The 24,325-nt window shown below is 41.5% G+C and overlaps 1 protein-coding gene across 1 annotated transcript in view; it reads right to left on the bottom strand.

The window, feature by feature from the left end:
• Nucleotides 1–6,742: 6,742 nt before the first annotated feature.
• Nucleotides 6,743–24,325, bottom strand: part of IQGAP2 (IQ motif containing GTPase activating protein 2) — a 298,400-nt gene continuing 280,817 nt past the window's right edge. Inside the window, exons 31-36 of the mRNA XM_061158141.1 lie at nt 19,667–19,754; nt 17,317–17,529; nt 14,954–15,114; nt 13,198–13,335; nt 11,356–11,464; nt 6,743–7,700 (exon numbers count right to left, since the gene is read on the bottom strand). Of these exons, the coding sequence (XP_061014124.1) occupies nt 7,587–7,700; nt 11,356–11,464; nt 13,198–13,335; nt 14,954–15,114; nt 17,317–17,529; nt 19,667–19,754 (823 nt within the window). The 3' untranslated portion in view covers nt 6,743–7,586. The remainder of the gene's footprint in view (nt 7,701–11,355; nt 11,465–13,197; nt 13,336–14,953; nt 15,115–17,316; nt 17,530–19,666; nt 19,755–24,325) is intronic.

Raw genomic sequence — 24,325 nt, forward strand, 5'->3', positions numbered from 1 at the left:
TGAAGCCCTCTAAGGACAACACTATATCCCGAGAACTTGCCTTAGTAATTTCCTTTTGGAAGTTAATGGTGATGATATCCAGGCTTCTATGATGTAAGATCAAGTTGTATTCAAATTAGATATTTGATTCTCCAGGTTTTGTGCAGATATCTCTACATTTGTTTTTTAAGCAAATAGTCTGCAATCATGGAATCCTATTTCCGCCTTTTGTTGACACAAACCTGCATTGGTATTTTGGGTTTAGAAGTAAAGTTAATCATTTCTAGTGGGTCAACAAGGCGTTTCCACTAATTACACCGTGGACAGAATGGTAGACTATCCTAGTGGTTCAGGGTGCTAGGAAAAGGTCAAATTCAGTATCTATTCAAAAGAAACAGAAAATTGTTCAAGTTATATAAGGAGAACTCAGTATCTTTCGCTTCTCATATCCATTCATTTCCCTTCTGGATTAGTGAGGATTCTCTGGAGAAACAGAATCAATAGGATATATAGAGATAAACATGTAAGAGGAGATTTACTATTGGAACTGGCTCATATGGTTATGGAAGCCAAGAAGTCCCACTGTGATCTGCAGTCTGTAAGCTGGTAACCAGGAAAGCAGGGGTATAATTCAATGAGTCCAAAGGCCTGAGAACCAGGGGAAGTGATGGTATAGTTCCCAGTCTAAGGCTGACGGCCTGAGAATTGGGGCACTGCTGGTGTTAAGGCTCAGAGTCTGAAGGCTTGAGAACCAGGAGCTCTGATGTCCAAGGCAGAAGACAAACAGGAAAAAAAAAAGAGAATTTCCTCTTCCTGCACCCGTTTGTTCCTTTTGGGCTCTTAACAGATTGGATGATGCTTGTCCACACTTGTGAGGGTGATCTTTATTTATTTGGCTTTGCTGAGTCTTAGTTGTGGCCTGTGGAATCTTTAGTTGTGGCATGTGAGATCTATTCCCCCAACTAGGGATCAAACCTGGGTTCTCTGCATTGGGAATGTGGAGTCTTAGCCACTGGACCACCAAGGAAGTCCCACGGAAAGTATGATCTTTACTCAGTCTGCAGATTCAAATGCTTTTCTACTTTGGAAATACCCTTACAGATATACTCAGAAATATCCTACTAGCTATCTGGGCATCCTTTTGCCAGGACAAGTTGACACAAAATTAACCATCACACCCTCCAGTATATTTTAGCTAAGAGATTTTACACTCTAAGGAAACAACAGTGAGGCAACCTAGAGAATCTGTATGAGCTATTTTATTTGGAGAGTGCATATACACCGTTAAAATGAGATAACCAGTAACCATTCATATTTTTGGGGCCATTGGGAGGAGGGAAGAGGGATTCCACCTTGAAGACTGTCAGCCATCGTAAGGCAGGATGGGAACTGGGCCTGAAGCCTGTGAACCATCCTTAAAGAAAAGCCAGGAAGCCCCTCCTCACACGTGGTAAACAGATTGGAGGTAAAGGTCAGGTTGTCTCAGATTAAGGATAGCGCCTGCACCTGCATGTTGTAATTGTTAATTCTTTCGCATTTGCATGTTGTAAAACTGATTACTAACGTGTGACCAGTCATGTAGCTGAGGATATAAAACCAAGTCCTCCGAAATCACTTGTTGGGACCCGTTAGTGTAACAAACTGTACTCCACTGTCTCGAGTGTCCTCCGAGGAGTGTTTGTGACTCCGGATTCTACAACAGTACAAGTGCCAAGAGCCATCGTGGGGCACCTGAGAGGTGGTGGGGAGCGGCCTCCTTCTCAGCCCCATGGCAGGGTGCAGCGCTGGGTGTCCCTATGTCCCTGCCATTTACAAGGCACTGCCGAGGCTCTGAATGTAAAGCAGTGCCTCTAACAGTCTCTGTCCTCTGGAGCTTAGAGGGTGACTTAGAAGGCTCTATCTTAACCTGTTACTAAATCCTGGTTTCAGTAGCAGAGGCAATGGATTTTTTACAAAGTTGATCAGCAGTTAGACCACCCGATACACACCAGAATCTCTCAAGATAGAAACAACCTTCACCATTCAGAGTTTCGTGGTTTGCCTCTTGGAATGTTGAGGAGTACCACAAACTCCGACTTGACCACAGCCTGAGCTGTAAAAACTACATCATGAACAACACCTCCAGTTAATGCTGACCACACACAGATACACCAACATATATCTCTCGACATAAGGGAGATGTGTGTTAAAAATCAAAATTGAGTGAGTAAATTTGAAGATCTGATCAGCTTTATTCAGAGATTCAAGAATCAGACAGCAGCTCCTGTAGCAACTAGAGGGGAACTCCAGAGGGTTATTAGAGGCTGGAGGAGGGTGGGACAAGGAGGTATTAGCAAAAGAAAAGAGAGGATTTGTTTCAAGCCATCTTCTGGGGGGAGGGAACTGAGAGGTCTTAACCATGCAGATTAGCTCCACAGTCTTGATCCAAAAGTTAAGATTGACTGTTTTATGGGTCACATTTCTGGGTAGGGTTAAAACTGCAGTCAAGTCTTGCTTTGCTGTGATGGGAGTAGGGAGAAAAAAATCAATTCATTTGGGGCTTGTCATTTTCTTTTTTTTAAACATATGTCTTGTCAGACAATGTCTTCACTGATTTGGTCTCTTTCTTCATCCCAAACCTCCAGAATATTAAAGTTTGCAAAGGCTATCCCTCTTGTGGCGATCACTAGAGCACATTCTTTGAGAGTAGCTAGAATTCTGTGACGTCCTTTCTAAGCTCTAGATGCTGAAGAGTGGAGTTCAGGGCTTCTCTGGTGGCTCAGTGGTAAAGAATCCGCCTGCCAATGCAGGAGATGGGTTCAATCCCTGATCCATGAAGATCCCAAATGCCTCATAGCATAAACCCATAGGCCACAACTATTGAGCCTGCGCTCTATAGCCCAGGGAACTGCAGCTTCTGAAGCCTGAGCGCCCTAGAGGTGATGCTCTGCAGTAAGAGAAGCCTGCAGACTGCCTTGCAACTAGAGGAAAAAACAAAAACAAACCCCCGCAGCAACGAGAACCAGCACAGCCAAAAGTAAATTTTAAAAAATTTCTTTTTTTTTTTTTTCAAAAGAGGAGTTCGGGGGACGCATGGTCCCTTTCAGCATTTCAGACCAAAAATGATTTGTTAACAGTGGAACCATGATCAAACATATATCAAAATACAGGAGTCAGCTATGTAAAAATGAAGTTAGTTTCAATTGCTGTGTGTCTTTAAAGCCAAACGCGTGTTTTCTTTCCTCTTCCTATGAGTAAGGAAAGCTTTGAGCCCTGGGGAGGAAGCTGGTGAAGGGTAGCAGAACAGACCACCCTAAATAGGCCTGTTTGACATAATCTTCTATTGAGAAACTGCAGACAGAGGAGGAGCTCTGAGAGCACAGTGGAAGTTCTGTGTAACGGAAATTCACACTAGAAAGGGGGCTTGCCAGGAAGAGCGCTAGGACCAGAGATAACTTCCCCAGTCTTATCTGCAGGGCCTGTGTTTCCTCCTCTCACCTTCCGGAGAAGGGCCCCCACTCCCGGCTTCCTCACATCTTTATCTGAGATGAAGATAGTGTCTAAGGTGGGGTGTGTGTGTGTTAGCTGCTCAGTCATATCCGACTCTTTGTGGCCCCATGGACTGCAGCCCGCCAGGCTCCTCTGTCCATGGGATTCTCCAGGCAAGAATACTGGAGGGGGTTGCCATTTCCTACTCCAGGGCATCTTCCCGACCCAGGGATGGAAACTGGTTTCCTAAATTGCAGGCAAATTCTTTACCATTTGAGTTACCAAGGAAGCCCATCTAAGGTGGTAGCTTGAGCCATCTGGGGGATTTTTATGCAGTTTTCCTGAGTATCTCCCATGTATGAGGGATATATGTTAATCAACGATTTGTTTTTCTCTTGTTAATCATTTATCACAGGGAGTCTCAGAACTCAAAGGGTATAGGGAAAATTATTTCCTCTCTCCACTGCCCAAGAGTCCTCGTGGCTCAGGGTTGTAAGGAACAACTGCCCTGACGCAGGGGTGGTTCAGTCCTCCTGAGAAAGGTGCAGGCCTTGGCTCCAACAGTCTTTGCATCCATGCCTCCACTGGCTCCTTGTCCTCCGTACCTGCCTCCTTCTCGGGGTCACTCATTCATTCATGTCCCTTCAAGATCTCAAGCCAGTAGCAATTGGTAACATCTTCAACAATAATCTTGTGGGCCAAGAGAAAACATTCATAGCTTTCCTTGAGGGTGTTGTCATGATACAAAGATCTTCATCCTTACAAATAATACTCAAGCATGTCACTCAGGGTTGAAATAAGTTAAGACAAGCCCCTTTTTGAGACACTGCTAAAGGTTGGCTTTTCTCTCTAGACATCTTCCCCTAATTTTGGCTCCTGTTGTACATTTCCACGTAAAGTCTTTCCTAGAGGATGAAGAAGGAAGTTTAACTTACCACCTACTTCCTACAGGTTCCTGTTTCTCATCTAATGCTAGCTGGAGGAGACAGGGTTTAGTCTCAAGGTGAAGTTAACTGTATGTTTAATGAGTCCTTTGATAGAGGTCTGTAGTTAAGGTAATGCATTAAAATACCCACATCTACAAACTGTTGAGACAACATTGTTTCAAGGTATTTACCTCTGTCAAAAACCGGTATAACCTGAAACCATTATTAAAGTAGCAGATTCTACTTTTTTTAAATTTGAATTTTCCAAATTTTGTCTTACCTTCAAGTTCGTTTGTGCCAAATGTGTGCATATGTGCTCAGTCGTGTCTGACTCTTTGTGACTCCATGGACTGTAGCCTGCCAGGCTCCTCTGTCTGTGGGATTTTCCAGGCAAGAATGCTGGAGTGGGTTGCCATTTCCTTCTCCAGGGGATCTTCCCATCCAGGGATTGAAACTGTCTCCTGTGTCTCTTGCACTGGCGGTGGATTCTTTCCCACTGGTGCCATCTGGGAAGCTTATGCCAAATGAGAATAGGCTAACCCAGTTTCTCAGTATTTGGTAATCCCCATGGGACGTAAAGCCTGTTGAGTGAATGAACAGAATACAAGGTGTCGGGGTACACTGGTCGGGGTAGCCTGAGAGTCTGGATTACTGTTGTGGTAGAGACAGCTGGTTCGTCTCCAGGTATCACCGCTCCACTTCTTAACAACTAGAACCCCGGGTTTCCACTGGGAACGTGGTTGCTGAGTTACAGTTACAGACCTTACTTCCCAGCCTCTCCTGAAGCTGGTTGCGGCCACGTGTCTAAGTCTTGGCCAACGCGAAGCAAGCAGAAACAACACATGGAACTTGGAACAAAAGGACGTGCCCTGGACGTCTTCCCCTGAATCAGTGACAAGGACAGAGCCCAGTGCCAGCCTGTGCCCCTGTAACTAGAGGACTGCTCGATCACCACTGAGAAAACAGACTTCCACCTTGTCTCAGTCACGGGGTTTGGATCTTTCGGTCACAGCAGCCACTCTTGAAAGGGAGCAGAATATGTATCTCTGGTAGAAGTACTTAAAGCTGGCAAGTTCTGAAAAACAGCAGATATAGGAGAAGCTCTGGAAACCCAGCAGTTACCCTTTTGTGAAAGACATTTACATTTATAAGGGAAATCTCCATCTGTTCAGGGTATTTCCTTCTCTGTACCAAGATGAGAATGATGACTAAATCTCTAGAAACTCTATAATCAGTGAGGAAGGCAGAGACTAAAATCTGTATAACTATACCTTCATTTACAGTGATTTGCCCAATAACCTCCCATAACTGCTTCCTCCCCCATTGTCTTTCATCTTTAGCTGGAGGTTTAAGGGGGTGGCTTGGGCCATTGGGGGAGTTATTCAGTTTTTCCTGTGTGTCTCACATGTATGTAGGAGGTATAGGAGTTACTAAACTTCTCTTTTTCTCCTGTTAATCTTTTATTATGGGGGCGGTCCTCAGCCAAGACCCTGAAGGATAGAGGGAAAACTATTTTTTTCGCCCTGTAAACTGTACCCTACATAGTACAGGTGTAGGTGTATTACAGTTGACCCTTTAACCAATGTGGGGGTTTAAAAGCCTCACTCATCCACCCTCCACACAGTCAAAAATCTGAGTATAACTTTTGACTCCCCTATAACTTAACTACTAATAGCCTACTGTTGACCTAAAGTCTTACCAGTAACATGCATGCATGTTCAGTCATGTCTGACTCTTTGTGACCCCATGGACTGTAGCCCCCGACTCCTCTGTTCATGGGATTTTCCAGGCAACAATACTGGAATCAGTTGCCATTTCCTTCTCCAGGCGATCTTCCTGACCCAGGGATTGAATCTGTGTCTCTTGGGTCTCCTGCATTGGCAGATGGATTCTTTACCATTGCATCTTCTGGGAAGCCCCTTACCAATAACATAAACACTTGATTAACACATATTGTTTATGTTATATGTATTATACACTGTATTCTTAAAGTAGCTAGAGAAAAGCTTATTAAAATCATAAGGAAAAGACATTTACAGTACTGCACTGTAATTATCAATACTGAAAGTTTGTCATCTGTTATAAAATAAATAATTTCTCAGTACCTATATTAATACTGTCTTATATGTTATAAAACACTGTAGATGTTATACATCTTATTAACACTAGGTATCAAAACTAAAAAGATGTCAAAAAAAATTCATGTTTCATTTAAATTACCTATTGAAAAAAATTCACATATAAATGGCCCCACACAGATCAAACTGCATGTTGTTCGAGGGTCAGTGGTATTTCTTTTCCCCAAAAGCCCCACCAAGAAGCTTCTCCTACCCACTAAATGATCTGGATTTATTCAGACAAAAGGCAAATTAATGTTATTCAGTAACATTTATTTTACATAAAACAATTTTTCAAAGAATACATTTAAAAACCATCCAGATACTGATCTTATTGCATTACAAAAACTTGAGAGGCACAATGGAAATATGCAAATAGATTGTGAGCGGTGGAGATGGGGGCCTACGATCGCTGTTCATGGTGTTCCTTAGTCACTTAAAGGCTCTGGGTCCAACAGTCTTTTCCACGAGGCAGTAGTGCACTTCACTGAGTAGGAATAAATCACATAAAATATATACCTTTATACAGAAAGTGTTATTGTACTGTCACTTTCAATTACTTATAAAACTCATTTTGAATTGCACAAAAGTTCTCTTTAAAATCGATAACTCCCAGGAGGCAGGGCTTAGAACCAAGTTATTCATCTAAATAATTCATTACAAATAATTCAGTTTCCATTTCTCCACAGATCAAAAAAAAAAAAAAAGAAATCTATGAAGAGGTACATTATTCAAATGGGACGTTTAAAATTTTTTTCATAGGAAAATAGGTTTACACATTTGTCCCTAGTTAGCTAAAATTATTATCTCCCTACTTTAAAACAAATCTCAGAATGTCCAAAGATTTAAATCAGAGTACCCACACCAGAGTATGATGTGGCAGTGTTTACAGGAATTCATTTTGTGTCTCATTCTACTGCAGTGTCAGATTATCAGAAAGGCACATGGGTACATTCTTCGGAACAGTTTTGGTCTTGGAAAAAAAAAATCACACGTTTATAAGCAGTGATCTCAATCATGTTTAGAAACAAAAATACTAAACAGATACATTTCCTAATCCAGGTGATATAGAATCCGAGAGGTTTCTGCAGGCACTTCACTTCCCGTAGAATTTCTTGTTCAGCAGGTATATGAGAAGGTTTACATTCACTTTAACCTTATCAAACATTTTCATCACAGCTACGCCTTCATACTGCATCTGAAGTAAATCCTGCAATTGCAAGGAACACCAATCACAGCTTCAACTTGACGTTTCCCACATTTAAAACACATTCTAGAAGAATTTGTTGACAAAAATAAGATTCAATTGACCTAAGGACCTCGGTGGAGATTCTTATACTTCAGTGTGCATCAGAGTCACCTGCTTTATTAATGAAACACAGGCCAGTTAAAACAGACTGCTGGGCCCCACCCCCAGGAACCTCTGATTCTGGAGCTCTGGGGGAGGGCCCAAGAACTGTCATTTTAACAAGTTCCCAAGGGGTGATGATACTGTTGGTTTGGGTGCCATAGTCTGAGAATCACTCATCTCAATGAAAGAAAACAGATTTTCAGAATTGATAAGGACTGTATGAGAAAACCAATACCGTTAACATTAGATATAATAATTAAAAGTTTAATTTTAGTTGAAAAACTCAAGACACAGATGTGACAGCAAGATGAGGTATATGCTGTAGAAGAGCCAGTGTTTTCTAAAGTGAGAGTGAGACAATTCACTGAGGAGCAAAAACAATATTAGAAACTCCTCTTTATTTCCCCCCCCTCATTCTTTAAGCATTCACATTTTCTGTGTATTTTAAAAAATAAATTTTGAGTAAAGTGTCAAGTGCATGCATACTTTATAAATAAATATGTAGAAATGGGGAGAAATGATCTATTTGTTGATGAAAATTGTGAGACTGACATTTGGAGACCAACGGACAAAGCAAATCCTCCTGATCTAGACATACGTTTATCACTCTGTGTTTCATCACTGCTGTATAAACAAAGAAAAATTAATAAAATGTCCTTCATTTGTAAATTAGTAATTGGGTCACCCCAGTCACACACATGAGACTAAGCAGTAACATTTTATAACATAGGACAGGGGCTGTTCCCAAACAGAAGATCTCATTCCTGAATGGCCCTAGGCTCATATCCAGGTCTCATTTTCCTGCTTCTAGTTCTGCAAACTTCTTGCTTCTTAATGATAATAACTTGTGTCTACAATGAGCACGGCCACCTGAAGAAGTTGGAATCATCTTTGAGAGAACGTGGGCTCTGCCAGCTTCCTGCTCCACTTTCTCAATTATCTCCAGTTGCACTCAGCTAAAACCCCTCCATTATTCAGATACACTTCTGGGATGGAAAATCCACAGGGAAGTGAAGTTCTTTCATCAAGAATGCTTTTGACTATTAAACGGGGGTGGAAATTCTCTTTTGCTTTGGGACAGGCAACATCTGTTAAAGTCTCGTGGAAAAGAACGAAACCAACATGGTTCAGTTGAGAAGGAATCGTGTACAGAGGGAAATTAGCTGGGCCCCCCACGTGGGGAACAGACGAACTCTGATCCAACTTGTGGTTGAAGACCAGATTTTAGTCTTAGCTCCACTATTTGCGATACGATCGCAACAACACATAACCTTGCTGAAGTTCTGTTTTCTTGTGCGTAAACTGGGGTGGACACTGCCAACTCCACAGGTGTGTTACTGGGTAGATGAGATCAAGGAGTCTGCAAACCCTTTGTGAGCCACTCTGTCCGGTCAGGATCAACTGGAATCCTGTGAGACAGGCAGGTGAGCAGAGCGTGGCAGGGTTTGGACTCCAGGGGCCCCTTCCATAGCATGCTCTCTGAACCTCAGTTCTTCATCTGGGAAAAGAAGAGTGCCAAGGCTGCAGTCCTCCACAAACACCAGCCATTGCCTGTATAAGCGGAACGCCTTCGTGTAAGTCAGGCCTTCCTGTTATGTACATGGCTACAGGATATCATCTTTATGAACCGAGCAAAGAGTGGGTTGGAGAAAATCTAGACACACAGAGTTAGAAGGAATATCCCTTTGTCCTTTTCAGAAACAAAGTCCTTGACTCACACTGAAGACCTGGCCATCATGTTTCTCTTTCGTAAAATTCACTACATACTAGAACCGTCTAGAAGCCATATGTGACAAGACGTCTGACTTTATGTCTGACAGTCACTTTATCCAGGGCTGGCTCTGCGGGTGTTCGATCTGCACACAGTCCCCTGAATAGACGAAGGGCCTTGCACTTAACCTTCTGCTGTCACCATCTTGAAATTCTCACCAATTCTGAGGAAGGAGCTCTGCATTCTCATTTTGCACTGAGCCCTGAAAATTACTAACTGGTCCGGACGATATACATGAATGACTGAAAAAATCTGGAGCATATTAGCCATCTGCAGACAGCTCAGGAGTAACATTTGACAATTGTATGTCTAAGTGAAGGGTGTGAACAGCTAATCCTACCATGGAACTTTAACAAAGGAGCAAGTGAAGCTGGATGTTTGCACCCGTGTTAAAAGGAAGTCCTGTGGAATTCCCAAGGCCTCTCTAAACAGGTGTCTCCTGGTCACTGGTGATTCATCTGTTCAGTAGATGTTGATTGGCCTTGGGTCATTTCCTTCTTGGCAATCCATGATATATCTTTGCTTTAGAGAAGAATCATTAACCAAAGCACATCACTGCATTCTTTTCTCTTCCTCCATTTATCTAAGTGTTCCATGGAGTGAGTCAAGACTTTCAGTTAAATTTTTAAATGGATACATTTAGTGACATTTAAAATACATTAGAAAGCTGTTTATTTAAGTATACTTTTCAAAATTACATAATATCTTTAGTTTTCTCCAATTTATGCCATTATCTCAATGTCTTTATCAAACCATTTAGCTTTTTTTTTTTTCTTCTTCTTCTTTTGTTCTTTAAGCCTACAAGGAATGCCAGACAGAAAAGAAGGGCCCTGGTATTTTACCCCATGGGTTAGGGGTTGGGGGTGTAACTTCCTTGATCTCAGCCACAGGTCAGGCAGACAGTGAGCCTAGAACTTACACCATTCCCAGTGGTTTATCATGATGATTCATGTAGATAAATGCAGAATACCTGGGAACCATTTTACAAGTAGTTTGGGGCCCAAGTAAATAGGGGTTATTTCCATTTAAAACAAAAAAAAACAACTCAATCACATCTATAAACTGATCCTGTGCTAAGCATTAAGAAGCTGGAGTAGATAAATGTTTGCTGCAAACCCCCTCAACTTCTCCTTTTTTTTTCTTTTGGTGGCACAAACTATTTTCTCAGTTTCTTTATTCAAGTATATCTGGCTTAAATATGATTCTTATTTTGAAAAGTAGCAATAATTTGGACTGCAAACCTCACTTTTCTATTTACAGCCATCTGTTTGGTATGCTGTTTTTCTTGCTTGTGATCCCAGAGAATTAACAAAGAAATTTAAGAAACTGATATAAAAATAATTCTAGGAAGGAGGAAGAAAAGGAGAAATGAGATCCAGAAAATTCCAATCCTGGGTATATGTTATCTTAGAAATGCAAATTCCTAAGAAAAAGAAAGTTTCCAGCCTTTAATCAGTAGCTCTGAATACTATTGTGTATATTATTCTTTTCTCTAAGTTTCAAAATGAAAACATGGCTTAGAAAAACTCAATGCTATGGTTTACCATTTAAAAGCAGTTTAAGTTCCAATAACTTGAAGAACCATAGCTTTTAAAAAATCATCAATACTTAAAGAGGGGCAATTAATGGTGGTATTGGTCTACAGCTAAATGCCATTGTTTGGTATGAGGAATGCAAGCAAGGGAAGCCAAGAATGACCCCCATTATAAAACTCCCCCCCAATCTGCAGGAATTACAGCTTACCTGAATATTGAGCTGAACCTTCTCCATCTCCACACCCAGGAATTTTGATCTGACATCAAAGATCCCCACATCTTCAGTAGATGAGATATCAAATGTAACATTTTTAAACCTAGTGAAGAAAGGACCATTCACACATGTGGAACTGCAAATATATGCTTAAAGCTGAAACGAATGGAATCCTCAGTCAACCTCCTCAGTGAACAGCCTGCTGGGAAAACCCTAAGTAAATTACTCCAAGGGTCCCATCATCTTTTCCTGATATGGCTCACGGGAACCAGGTCTGATCTCCTGTGGAGATCTGTAGCCCGAGGAGCACTGAAGTAGCTGCTTTGTTACAAAAGGGCAAAATACGACCCTAGGTCTTAAAAAGCATAAGACACAGTTGAAATCATATGAGATTCACAAAACTACAAGAGTTGACTTGTATGGCTGACAGGACGTTAGCTGTTTAGGCGATTACTTTTATGGCAACTTCGAAGGAGAAGAAGCATTCTCTCTGAGTTGGTCTGAGTCAAAGAGAAGGTAGGATGGGATAAACGGAAGCGAAGCCAGGCCGTGGAGGAAGCAGGAGTTACGCAGGAGCGGGCGCACAATGAGTCTGGCCTCCCACAAAGGGAAAGAGAGTGACGGAGCGTAAGAATCTAGCTCTTTTAAAACAGCGACCCCAGAGCGCCTGGTTTGGGGTCTGGGAGGAGAGTTTCTCCTCCACCTCTAAAACACAGTAACAGCACACAGCCGGAGTGGCTCTGACCCAGCAAGGCACCCTCTGTGGCTTTCAAATTAGAAAGGGCCTGTGTTTTTTCTTTTTTAAAAAATATTTATTTTTATTTATTTGGTTGCACAGGGTCTTAGCTGTGGCATGTGGGATCCAGTTCCCTGACCAGGGATTGAACCCAGGCCCCCTGTAATGGGAGTGCAGAGTCTTAGCCATTGGACCACCAGGGAATTCCCAGAAAGATCCTGTTTTGCAACAGTAAATAACTCTCACTGAGCAAGACCAAAGGTCAGACTCTTTTTTTTGATTCAACATATTTGTTTATGCCCAGCTACTCGTCTTCTCCCAATTATGAAGGGGGGATGCTGGACAATGTGGCAGGAGACATATCCTTGCTTTTTATAAAAGGAACTGATAGAAAGAAAAGCTGAATTCTGTGGTCTTTGCTAGGCTTGAAACCCTCTGAGGCTGGGGATGGCGATGTTTGGCTCTAAGTCTGGGTTCCTACAGGTCCTAGCACAGTGCAAGGTGTCCCAGAGCACTCAGATAGTTACTACCGAATGAATGAGGGCTCTGGGTCATTCCAAGCCACATTGTTCCAGCTCCCTGTTTGCCTTTAACCAAATTAATCAATTTTTTTCGGAGCTAGGCAGCAACGGTTTCTATCTTGTCTTCAAGCCTAAGGAAATACAAATTGATAGAAATAGTAAACCATTTGCCTTGAAAGCAGGCAGAAAATAGCACACTGAGTAAAATGTCAATTTTTAAAATCCCACTTTTTTAAAAAGACAAGGCAAATAATCTACTTTTGAAAGTGCTTTGGAAAGGCAGCCTTTCATTCTCACCACTATGACTCAGTAGTTCTGGAGCGAAAGGCGAGGCTGGCAAATCCCCAAATGCTGGCTAAGCCATGGGAAACTCAACCTCTTGATCAGTGCCAAGCCTGGTGGGAAGCCCCGAGATTACAATACATGTGTTTTCTCCTGTCATCTGAAATCAAGGGGAAGCCCTGACAGACCCAGCGAAGCTTTCTTCAAAGGCCACAGGAAGCTGAACTGGTGTGAGTCAGATCTGATGCGCACGGTGAGAGGGGCGTGTGTTCCGTGCAGATCCTGGGTACCACTCACTGGTTTTCCTGCAGATCGTCTATGTCCAGGAGGACACCCTTCTCCTGCAGCTTTGCAGCCGTGTACCGCACCGGCTTCGCCCGCTTCATCCCTCGGGGTTCTCCTTTTCCATCAAGTTTAATTGATCTCCGAGTATTTCTGGCAACATAAGAAGAAACCATCTGTCATGAAGCTGGCAAACTCAGATGTTCCTGGCAGTGCAACGGCCAGGAGAGCACGCCCGCGTCCACCCCTGGCCTCCAGGTGTGGAACCTGGGCAACTTCATACTGTGTGATCGTCAGTGACAACCATCCCTGCACAGTGAAATCTCCCTCTGAACTGGTTAAGGAAAAGCTATTTTCAATGTGACTCAAGTTTGAATTACAGACGAATATGCTTCGTCACACTTGCGCTCTGTTGTCTCAGGCGTGTTGGACCACAGGGATCTATTAAGTCACTTTGCAAGCAACTGAGGAGCCGGGAAACGAACTGTGTACACACTCCTAAGGGAAGGTGTCATTAAAAGCGTTTAGTTTAACAAATTTAGTTTATTTAGCAAACACTAGATGGCCATCCCTCTTCCAAGCGCTTTCCAAATACTACCTCACATTTACAAAATCAACCTTTCCATTGTGTTCCAAAATAAACTCTTCTGTTTCACAGTATTCCATTTAGCTCTCATTACAACATGTGTGAGGCTGGTACTCCCAAATCCCACTTAAAGATGAGAAAATTGAGACTTCAGAGAACACTGGATTGGTTCAAGATCACATAATGTAAGAGAAAATCCCAATCTATCTCACTTGACTGCAGAACTTGTAAAATGCCTTGCTATAGATGCAGTAAATATGTAAAAAAAATCTCTCACAACTTTATTTCTACTATATGTTAGTTTGACCAACTTTCTTCCTCGCAGGAATAGCATAAATGTAATTTAAAGGCTGCAAATGAATTAAAATTCAGAACTAGTGGGGTCCAGATAAATGAGGTTTAAAGTTGGTTATATTCCTCCATCAAATCTTCTATGATTAATGCAATTGACTTTTCTGTACAGCACCATTTTTTAATGTCAATTTGACTACAAATATTACATAAAAATAATGAATTACATATTTATTTTTTATTTTTTTTTAAATAATGAATTACATATTTAAATGGGTAATTAAAATTTGATTAGTATTGACCTTAGTCTAATGATAAGAATAATTATGAGCAAAGAATACTCATTAAAATTGGCTATACTGTGGGAAAAAAAAATATGATATGTGTGCTCATGGGTAATAGAGAACTGATACATTTTGTCTTTTGTGTCAATATGACTTTTAAAAACCAGTAAGCAATTAAAAATCACTAAGCTGCGCTGTGCAATAGCAAGTATCTGGCTTTAAACATTATCAAGCATATAAATACTGGTTACTGTAAATATCCCCAAGGGTAGCTTTTTTTTTTTTTTTAAATAATAGTGTTTAAGACATCTTTGACTAAAAAAGAAGGAATAATCAAAGTGCTTCCCTAAGTGTTTAAAGTTACTTGATTGAAACACAACAGGGTAAAGCTAACTTTAATGCCAATGTTAATAGAGAATTAACATGTTTCTAAATTCACTCCTGACTTCTTAGCTCACAATGGCAAATCATAAAATTGAGATTCTAGTTTGCCATTATATAATAAATCAAAGTTTGCTACCAAACCCAACCCGAACAGCCCAGGATTGTATATGAATTGATACCTCATATAAATCGCGACATTAAAGGAGAATATATGATTTCAACTTACTTTCTTTTTAAGTTGTCTAAGCAAGTCTTTATGTAAGTGTCATAATAATTAATTTGCTCTTCAAAAAATGCTGCCTTCTTGTTAAGTGCATTGAGTGTCTGCTGAAGTTTTTCCAATTCAGCTTTTCGAAGCTTACGATGGACTCTTTGATTTCGAATATCCTAAGGTAAAAAGGAAAGGCCATGGTATGAGATTTAAGCAGGAGTTTGCTTTATAATATTGCCCCTTTGGGACAAGAAGAATATCTAGCACTGAAATCATTCTTTGTGACTGACAACAGTTTGGGCTTCCCTGGTGGCACAATAGTAAAGAATCTGCCTGCCAATGCAAGAGATTCAGGTTAACACCCCTAGAGAAGGAAATGGCAACCAATCCAATGGGTACAGGGGTCTGGTGGGCTATAGTCCATGAGGCTGTAAAGAGTCGGATATGACCTAGTGACCAGACAACAATACCGGTTTATTTTAGTCACTTCCTTTTAAACTCTCAGCACCCAAATGTTCCCTTTTTACTTTTGAACTGCAAGTGTCCATATTTTACCTTGAGATGTAAGGTTGATGGAAAAGCAAAGAAGCAATTTTAGAGTAAGTATACAATTAATCTAAGGAGAACTAGTGTTTTAAAAAGTGCATAAGCAAGACTTTAGCAGGAGACAATCTCTTCAGAATGTTTTGAATTATATATACTTTGAAGAGTGCTTTATCCTGAAAAGTATTATATTTCATCATTACATTCATCTTTTCTTTTCTTTCTCAGCTGTCCTGCCAGGCATGTGGATCTTAGTTTCCCAACCAGGGAGCAAACCCAGGTCCTCAGCACTGAAAGTTCAGAGTCCTCACCATTAGACCACCAGCAAAGTCCCCATTTTTGAAATAAACTTTTTAAAAATATACTTTTTAATCTGAAAACTCATTCCCAACATTTGCACAAACAATAGCTGGGGTCTCAAGACTGAACAAATTCAACATGGATAAACTATTAGTTGGATTTAAATAGAGTTCCTAGAATATGAAGTTGATCAAGCTGCTTACAGCTTGCAAGAGACACGGTATAGTTAAACTTACAAACATAGATTTTTTTTTTTTTTTGTAATTCTAATGGGTAAATTAAGAAAATGTTTAAGAAAACGGCGCCAGTTTATTATTATTTTTCCTTTGTGGACAAATTAAAAACCATTCCTTTTAGGTAAAAATTCTTCATTAAATAGAGTCTTTGAGGGGATGCCTTCATGATAGTTTTTTTCTTTTTCTAAGACAAAAGCCTCAATTTCTCTACTGTACATCCCCTAAGAGAAGTATTTTCCAACCCAGAGTTACAGAAAAAGGCACTAGCTTCCCTTGAGTCACTCCGGCTGGGAGGAATAAGCCTATCGCCAGTACTGGCCATATCTTTCCATGGAAGAATAAAGCTGAGTGCACTTCCCTTCCAGAAGTTAATTCTTTTTTTTTTTCTGATCATGTAACTGTCCTTAACCTCCAGATCCATTTTAGTTTGCATGTTTGGACAAAAGAAAAAAAAAATGAAAAAAAATTTTTTTAACCCAAAATATATACTTCCTTATCCTTAGCAAACAGATCTAGCCTTTTCCTGTGATGCTTCCTTGCACTAATTTGATATCCTTTTCTCAGGAAGTTTCTCAACTGTAAAAATATGGGATGAGAAAACAGAAGCTAACTTTTAAGTCTTAACTACATTCAGGCTAAACTGACTAGAGACAAATTCTCAGGGACACAGAGGTACCATCTCAGTGGCAGGTCCTACGGGCAAGAAGATTCTATGACAACTTGACTTGTTACTCAAGAGAGAACTCTCCTAAAAGTGTCACTTTTAAAATTAGTAGGTATTGTTTAGAGCAATAGATGAAACTCATCGATTATGTTTCCTAAGCACTGATGTCTGGTATGTTTCAGCTCTTCTGACAACTGGGGGCAGCTGTGCCTGAATGCTTAGTTCAGCGTCCTCAGCTGTGTCCAACTCTTTCCAACTCTACAGATGGTAGCCTGCCAGGCTGCTCTGCCATAGGGGTATCAAAGCAAGAATACTGGAGAGGGTTGCCATTTCCCCCTCCAGGGGATCTTCCTGACCCAGGGAGTGAATCTGCATCTCCTGCGTGTCCTGCATTGGCAGGCAGATTCTTTACCACTGGGCCACCTGGGAAGCCCCTTAATTGGGGGAGTTGTGGTTACTCCCTACTAAAAGTCATCAACTGCTTTGAAACCTTAAAAAATCTGTAATATTGAGGAGGACAGGAACCATATGTATACAACTATGAATCCTTCATGTCACCTACTGAGTCCCAGCATGTGAGCAATGATTAGCGCACGTCTATGCAAAGCAGAAAGGAGAATATTCTTCCCCACAACCTTGGCAATCTTATTGAGAATGTCTTGGTATTTGTTTTTGGATGACACGTGTCCAGTCTGTTCCAGTGTCCGAAGATTCCTCTGGATTTTCCTCTTCTTCTGCTCGAGGGGGAGCTGTGCATCTTCAACCATAGACTGGCCCTGCTTCATGTCTTCGGGAGTCCTGGAATCCAAAACCGCACGGTTCACCATGTCTGAGGCATGATCTGTCTCCTGGAAAGGGAACATCAAGATGTTGATTTATCTCTGGTGTCCTGACCTCACAGGTTCAGAAGCTGCACCAGGTAAACCAATATCAAAATGAAAGAGGTCCTCAAGCCAAGGTCCGGAGGCCAGAATCACGGTATGTTCCTCAGGGGCTTTGTGGCAGGTCTTTGGGAAGGAATTACTTTGTTTTCCTGAAAAACAGGGCAGTGGTGGCAGGCCCACCCTGAGCAAAATTCTAAATCGTGATTTTATGGTTAATGTGACAAGTTACCTTAGTAACAGACATATTGCATGGGATAAGCATCATTTCATAATTCCCTGGATGGAAGGATTTCAGTGTTGGATAGGATAGTCCAGTTGAGAAAATTAAAACTAGATTTTCCATTCAAACGTGGCCATGAGAACCCTGGACATCCAGAACCCAGTCACACGCTCACACACGAGCCATATTTACAGACATTCATAAGCCGTGAAGGCAGTCAAAGACCTTTGTCCCGGTAAGGCAATCATTCTCAAACCATGAACTCTGAAAAATCTGCTGGGTTTCTTTGAACCAAAGAAATTAAGAGTATGCTAGCACAAAATACGTTTCCAAATAAATGATGAGTAAATGAATGAATCAAAACAGTTTGGATAGTCTGTTTAAAAAAACTATATGAGAGACTAGTGATCTTCACATGTCACTGTACTAGAAAATTGATTGACACAGTAGACAGAGTCTAAGACTATAAATGTTATTACACACAGGAAAGACAGGTCAACCTTAAGGACACAGTAACAGTAAGCCAGGTCAGTAGTAAACAACAACAGTAGCAACCAATGTTGTCGAAAAATTAGTATGTAACATATTTTTCTACCCACTTAACATGTCTTAACTGAGTTACTCATGAATTGGATACTATTATCATTATTCCCATTTTACAGTTGAGGAAACTGAGGCAAAGAAATATTTCTAGGTGCCTAGCATTACACAGCTAGGAGATATAGAGCTACATTTGATTTTGGAAGTCTGCACTCTTAGTGACTATGCTACATTTGGGGGGAATAGCTTCTTAATAAAATATTAAGAGTTAAAATTCTTATACTCAGTACTATATTCTACCCACTTTGGTTATATATACTTTTATTAAAAACCATGACACAACCATTTCTTCACAACCAATTAAATTAAGAATGATTCAGGAAAATCATGTGTAACCCAGCTAAAGTTCAAAAAAGCACAAAAGTACAAAGAGGTAACTAAATAGATAATCTTGCTAGCGTTTGTTTGTGTTAGTCACTCAGTCATGTCAGACTCTTCACGACCCCATGGACTGCATCCCACCAGGCTTCTCTGTCCATGGGATTTTCCAGGCAAGGATACTGGAGTGGGTTGCCATTTCCTTCTCCAGGGGATCTTCCCAACCCAGGGATCGAACCCAGGTCTCCTGCATTGCAGGCAGATCCTTTACCGACTGAGCTACAAGGGAAGAATGTTTATTTAGAGAGTGGCAATTATTGAAACTAAAGCAATAAAACTGAAGTTAATTCAGAACAAACTAAATAATGATACATTTTAAAGGATGCTGATAAAAGTTTAATGCAAGATTGTTATGAAACTTTATTTACACCAGGATAATGGTGCTCTGATCTAATAGACTCAAGATGTTGGCTTCCAAAGCATTTGAAAAACAGTTTTAATGAGTAAGACATTTGTTCATTTCTTCAAGTCGGCAAAAACACAAAATATGAAAGGTATTTTTCTATATCCTGTTGACCAGAACAATTCCTTAAGTGACTTATCTGCCGATCCACTGCAATGAGTAGTCTTCATTTTCAAGCAGTCCATTTTTTTCCCTTTGTTTCCTACACTCACTGTTCAAAATTTACCATGAATATTCAGAGGCTTTGAAAGACCCAGAACTAATCTTTTAGTCTAGGATAAGATTATTTAGCATAAATTCAGTGCTGCATTTTCCTATTTCATTTCCGTTGATATTCCATGGATTTTCTATATAACTGAAGTCAGATCACTGAAATTTTTACTTCCCAACTGTGTCAGATAGTTTCTCTGTGATAACAGCAAACATCTGGCACAAAGATTTGTTACTAAAACCAACACATATCTAAGGCACTTATTATTTACACTCTAAAGGCCAATTACCTGTTTTGCACTTGCTGGAGTCTCTAAGATTTCTGTCAGCGTGCTTCCTGGTTGGTTCCGGATCACATCAATGATCAGTTTTTTGGTCCTTACAAAATAGAGAAAGGAGAGACAGGCTTTCAGACAGCAGTCTTGAGGCACAAAAATCTGTTTCCCCTGAGGCAGTGTAAAGATGAAGCTTCAAAGAGAATCCTTTAAAATGAAACCGTCTCGCAGAACTTCAGGATGTCTGCTTTAAGGCTCCCCAAAGATTGTGAATGCTTGACAATCAAAGTCTGGGTTTTATATGCTTGAGGTCGTCAGATTATAGGGGCTTCCCAGGTGGTGCTAGTGGTAAGGAACCTGTCTGACAATGCAGGAGACATTAAGAGACTCAGGTTCGATCCCTGGGAGGAGAAGATCCTCTGGAGGAGGGCATGGCACCCACTACAGTATTTTTGCCTGGGAATCCCATGGACAGAGGAGCCTGTCGGGCTACAGTCCACATGTTCACTCAGAGTTGGACACATCAGATTACAATGTCAGTATCCTGGGCACAAGTATGTCATAACTACTTTTTCTTTTTTAATTTAATTTGTGCTTTTTGGCTATGTTGTGGCAGCCGGTGGGATCTTAATTCCCCGACCAGGGATGGAACCCGTGGCCCCTGCAGTGGAAGCTCGGAGTCTCAACCACCTGGACCATCAGGGAAGTCCCCCTTTTCTTCTTTTCAGACTGAGACTACTTTCTGATGACCAGGAGGAACAACTGGGCTCATCACTCTGGAAGGAGCAGGAATGATATCTAATGTCTTGACTTTAATAACATTTAAACTTCTGAGCCTGTTGAAAACATAATAAGCTGCTGGGAGCCAGACCAGCTGTTACTGCTGATGCTCTAAGAATGTTATGAAACACTGTGAGGGCCAGTGGGAGTGCAAGTCCCGTGTGGGCTATGAAGGCTCTGGCTGCCGGATGACACAGGAGCCTGGAGGAGGGGTGGTTGGGAACCTTGGATCTGGTGGTGGGACTAACTCATCGGTGACGGTCCCTGTCCTCAGGTGGGAGAGAACAAGAGAACTGCTCGGTAACAAGAGCTGGAAAACCACTCTGTCAATGCCAAAACAATATATTTTTTCATATGTGTTCTTTAGGATAATCAGCCATCCTTTCCTAATTAAAGATCAGGTTACATAACTATGTGCTAAGACTTTAATGTAAAAGGTAAATAGTCAAGTATGCTCCCTTTTACATAAGCAGGAACATTATTGGGCACTGTGTCCCTTCAAAAAAAAAAAAAAAAAAAAGGAACATAAACAGAAGTCGCCTTAAATTACAAACAGGCCTAACCAACATCTGAAGTTTCATTCTTGTTACACTGAACCTCAGTTCCTCTCAAAGCATTATATGGTATCACTGGATGATGAATTTCTTCCTCAACTACAGCAGAAAATGGTCATACGGTATGAAAATCGGAAAAGGGAAAGAAAACATCATTCATGTTTTGAATCCCCCAGGGTGGGGGACTGCTCCCAAAGGACAAGAGGAAACTCTCAAAGGGAACTGCAGATATATTATTCTTGCAAATAGGATAAAGTTCAACAAGCCATCTGTAACCATTATTTTTCTCCTTTCTTATTTATTTCAGGTCTGTATGAGAAGAATGATCACAACCATTTCCTCTGGCCCATGAGCCTTCACCGCTGGGGATTTTCGAGCTGTCTGGGAATGCACAGAGAAATGTTCCCCCAGAGTCAGAGGTGGATACACAGCTCATTCCAGCCATGTGCGAGACAGCCCTGCTCCTGGGAGCCAAGAATCTACTGTCTCCCTGCCCACTCAACTCCCCCCTCCAATCCTCATTATAAATAAATATCTTAAATGGAAACATCCGGTTAGAAATAAAAGCTCTGGGTGATTTTAAAAAGTGTTAGCACTTATTTGAAATAATATTCTAGGAATGACTGATGATATATGATTCCAGGAAACTCTTTAGAGAACCTATCTGGGGACGAGCATGACCAGGGTCACTCAAGTGTGCCCTCGCAGGGACAGAGAATGTTTATCTGCTTGGGAGTGCCTGGAGGACAAACTGTCCACACAGCCTTTCTCTTGAAATTCTACTTTAGGTCAGGCTTCCGCCGGAATCTACTCCCAAAGTTTCACACCAGACTTCTTCCATGTAAATAACTGTCCAGTTTCATGACAGGGAAATCACTACCTTGCCCTGCAGTAAGCCTAATGGTTAAAGACAATGGAGTCAGACAGATCTCAGGTCGAACCAGGGAACTGCTTACTAAGTGTGTGGACTTGTGCAAACTATAAAGTCCTTGGAGGTGTTTTTTCTTTTTTTTCCTTCATATTTACATAATGGAAGTCTCTCAGGACTGAAAGAAAGATGCATGTAAATCCCCTCTTTAGAGTCAGACGTGTAGTCAGCATTCGTGTGGTCACATGCTGCCCACGATGCCAGCCCCTGGTCCTCGGTGGCCAGTGAGCCCTCGAGACATGGCTGGTCCAAACTCAGATATGCGGTAAGTGCAAAACACACTCTGGACGTGTGGGTTTGGAAGGCTCAGAATGAACAATGGATGTGTCACGTTGCCATAGTTCACTTGCTCTGTCGTGTCCGACTCTTTGTGACACCAAGGACAGCGGCACACCAGGCTTCCCTGTCCTCCACTATCTCCCTCAATTTGCTAAAACTCATGTCCATATTTGGAAGGCTCATTACGAAAAAAGGAATGTGTCATATACCACTAATAATTTTTTATACTGACTCCATATTGAAATAACAATATTTTGGATATACTGGGGTAAATTAACATATTAGAATTAACTTCACCTGTTCCTTTTAAAAATATGGCTTCCAGAAAATTTAAAAGTACCCGTGTGGCCCACATTACACCTTTGTGACACGCTCAGCTCTGGAGCAGCCCACCCCTGAACATGAAGCCCACTCAGACAGGCCTGCCTTCCAGTGAGGTCCACTCACTGGATCCAGTGACTCACAGGATGTCAGCGCTGAGGGGGACCTTTGGGCAACCAATCCCTGGTTTTACAAATGAGCTCCATTGTTATGGAAGCTCGCATTCTATTTTCTAGAGTTGCAGGAAACAAGCTGAATTCCCTTTCCTCCTCATCAGCCCCTCATCAACCTGCAGAGGCTGCCAGAACTGTCTTCATCCCCTCTTCTACCCCTTCTCTTTTTCCCAAGAGAAACCCCTCAGTTCTGTAAACCTCTTCACAATAGGAGACAGAGAGTTTCTAGTCCTGCTCGCATTTCAGTTAGCCAATGAATTTATACCATGTTCCCCCACCACCACCTTGATGCAAACACAGTATGCTAGACATGGTCTGACCAGCATGAATCTACTGGTTAACGTTTTGGCCCCACGGATGTTCAAACAATAGGTAAGACAAGCCGATCAAACCAAGGACTCTGCCATCTTCCCTGGATGAGTAAAGTTAAGAAAAAGTGAAATACACCGGGGAGTTTATTTGTCAGAGCTCCACTCAAATCCCACAGTCAATAAATGAGAGTGCACGGTGCTTGTAAACTGGTGTGGTCCCTTAGGTTTGGCCACTGCATTCAAAGGGCGTCTGTTTTTACACCCTGGCCAGGACCGTTCCCGAGCCTCCCCGCCTGCCACCTGCCTTACAACGTGCCCAGGGTTGGAAAGGAATTGGTGTTGATGGAAGCGAAAAAGTATTTATAATTTTTAAAAATTCTAATCACGTGATTACACATTTTCATCACCAGACCTCAAATATCCCCTTAGCCACTTAACTGCTCATGCCAGTTTGGACCAAAACCAAGGAAGTCTTTCAATGGGATGACAGAGGCCGAAACTGAATATGTGATAGGAAAATAATTCTCAAGAGATAACAAGCACTCAGGCAGTTAAGTATGAGTAAAAGCCACAAATAATGCTTTCTACTGATACACATGTACTTCCATAGAAACACAAGCTTAATCAAGGCCAAAAGGATCACATACTTTAAGTTAAATCAAAAGTTATAATAAGAGGGATTTACAACTGTACAGTTCTTTATAATTTACAAGGTCGGTGTGTGACCTCATTCACTCATCAGAGCCCCTCATCCCCATCTCCCCTCCTCTCCATTTAATGGATAAAGGAAACAAATGCTTGGGTGATGTGATCAGAGTCCAGCTGCTAGTGTGTGAGACTGGGGCTGTAACCCCAGGTCTTCCTGGGACTCCTCAACCAGGCTTCTTTGTCTCTAGGGAGGGCTTTCCAGGTGGTGCAGTGGTGAAGAATCTGCCTGCCAGTTCAGGAGACTCAAGAGACTCGGGTTCCATCCCTGGGTCAGGATGATCCCCTGGAGGAGGAAGCGGCAACTCACTTCAATATTCTTGCCCAGAAAATCCCATGGACAGAGGAGCCTGGTGGGCTACAGTCCATGGGGTTGCAAAGACTTGGACAAAACTGAGCGACTGAGAACATGCTTGGTAATATTTTCAAAATGGCAATATCCCAGACTGACACGGCAGGTGGATTCTTTACAAGCTGAGCAACCAGGGAAGCCTATTTCAAAGTGTACATTAACGGAATATCAATGGCCTGTGATATGAAGCATGTCAGCAACTAGCTACTTGCTTCCCAGTATTTTAGAATTTAATTTCCTCACCTCAAAGATAAACACTCAGATTAGACAG

Source organism: Dama dama, chromosome 12, assembly GCF_033118175.1.
Source record: "Dama dama isolate Ldn47 chromosome 12, ASM3311817v1, whole genome shotgun sequence".
Taxonomy (NCBI): Eukaryota; Metazoa; Chordata; class Mammalia; order Artiodactyla; family Cervidae; genus Dama; species Dama dama.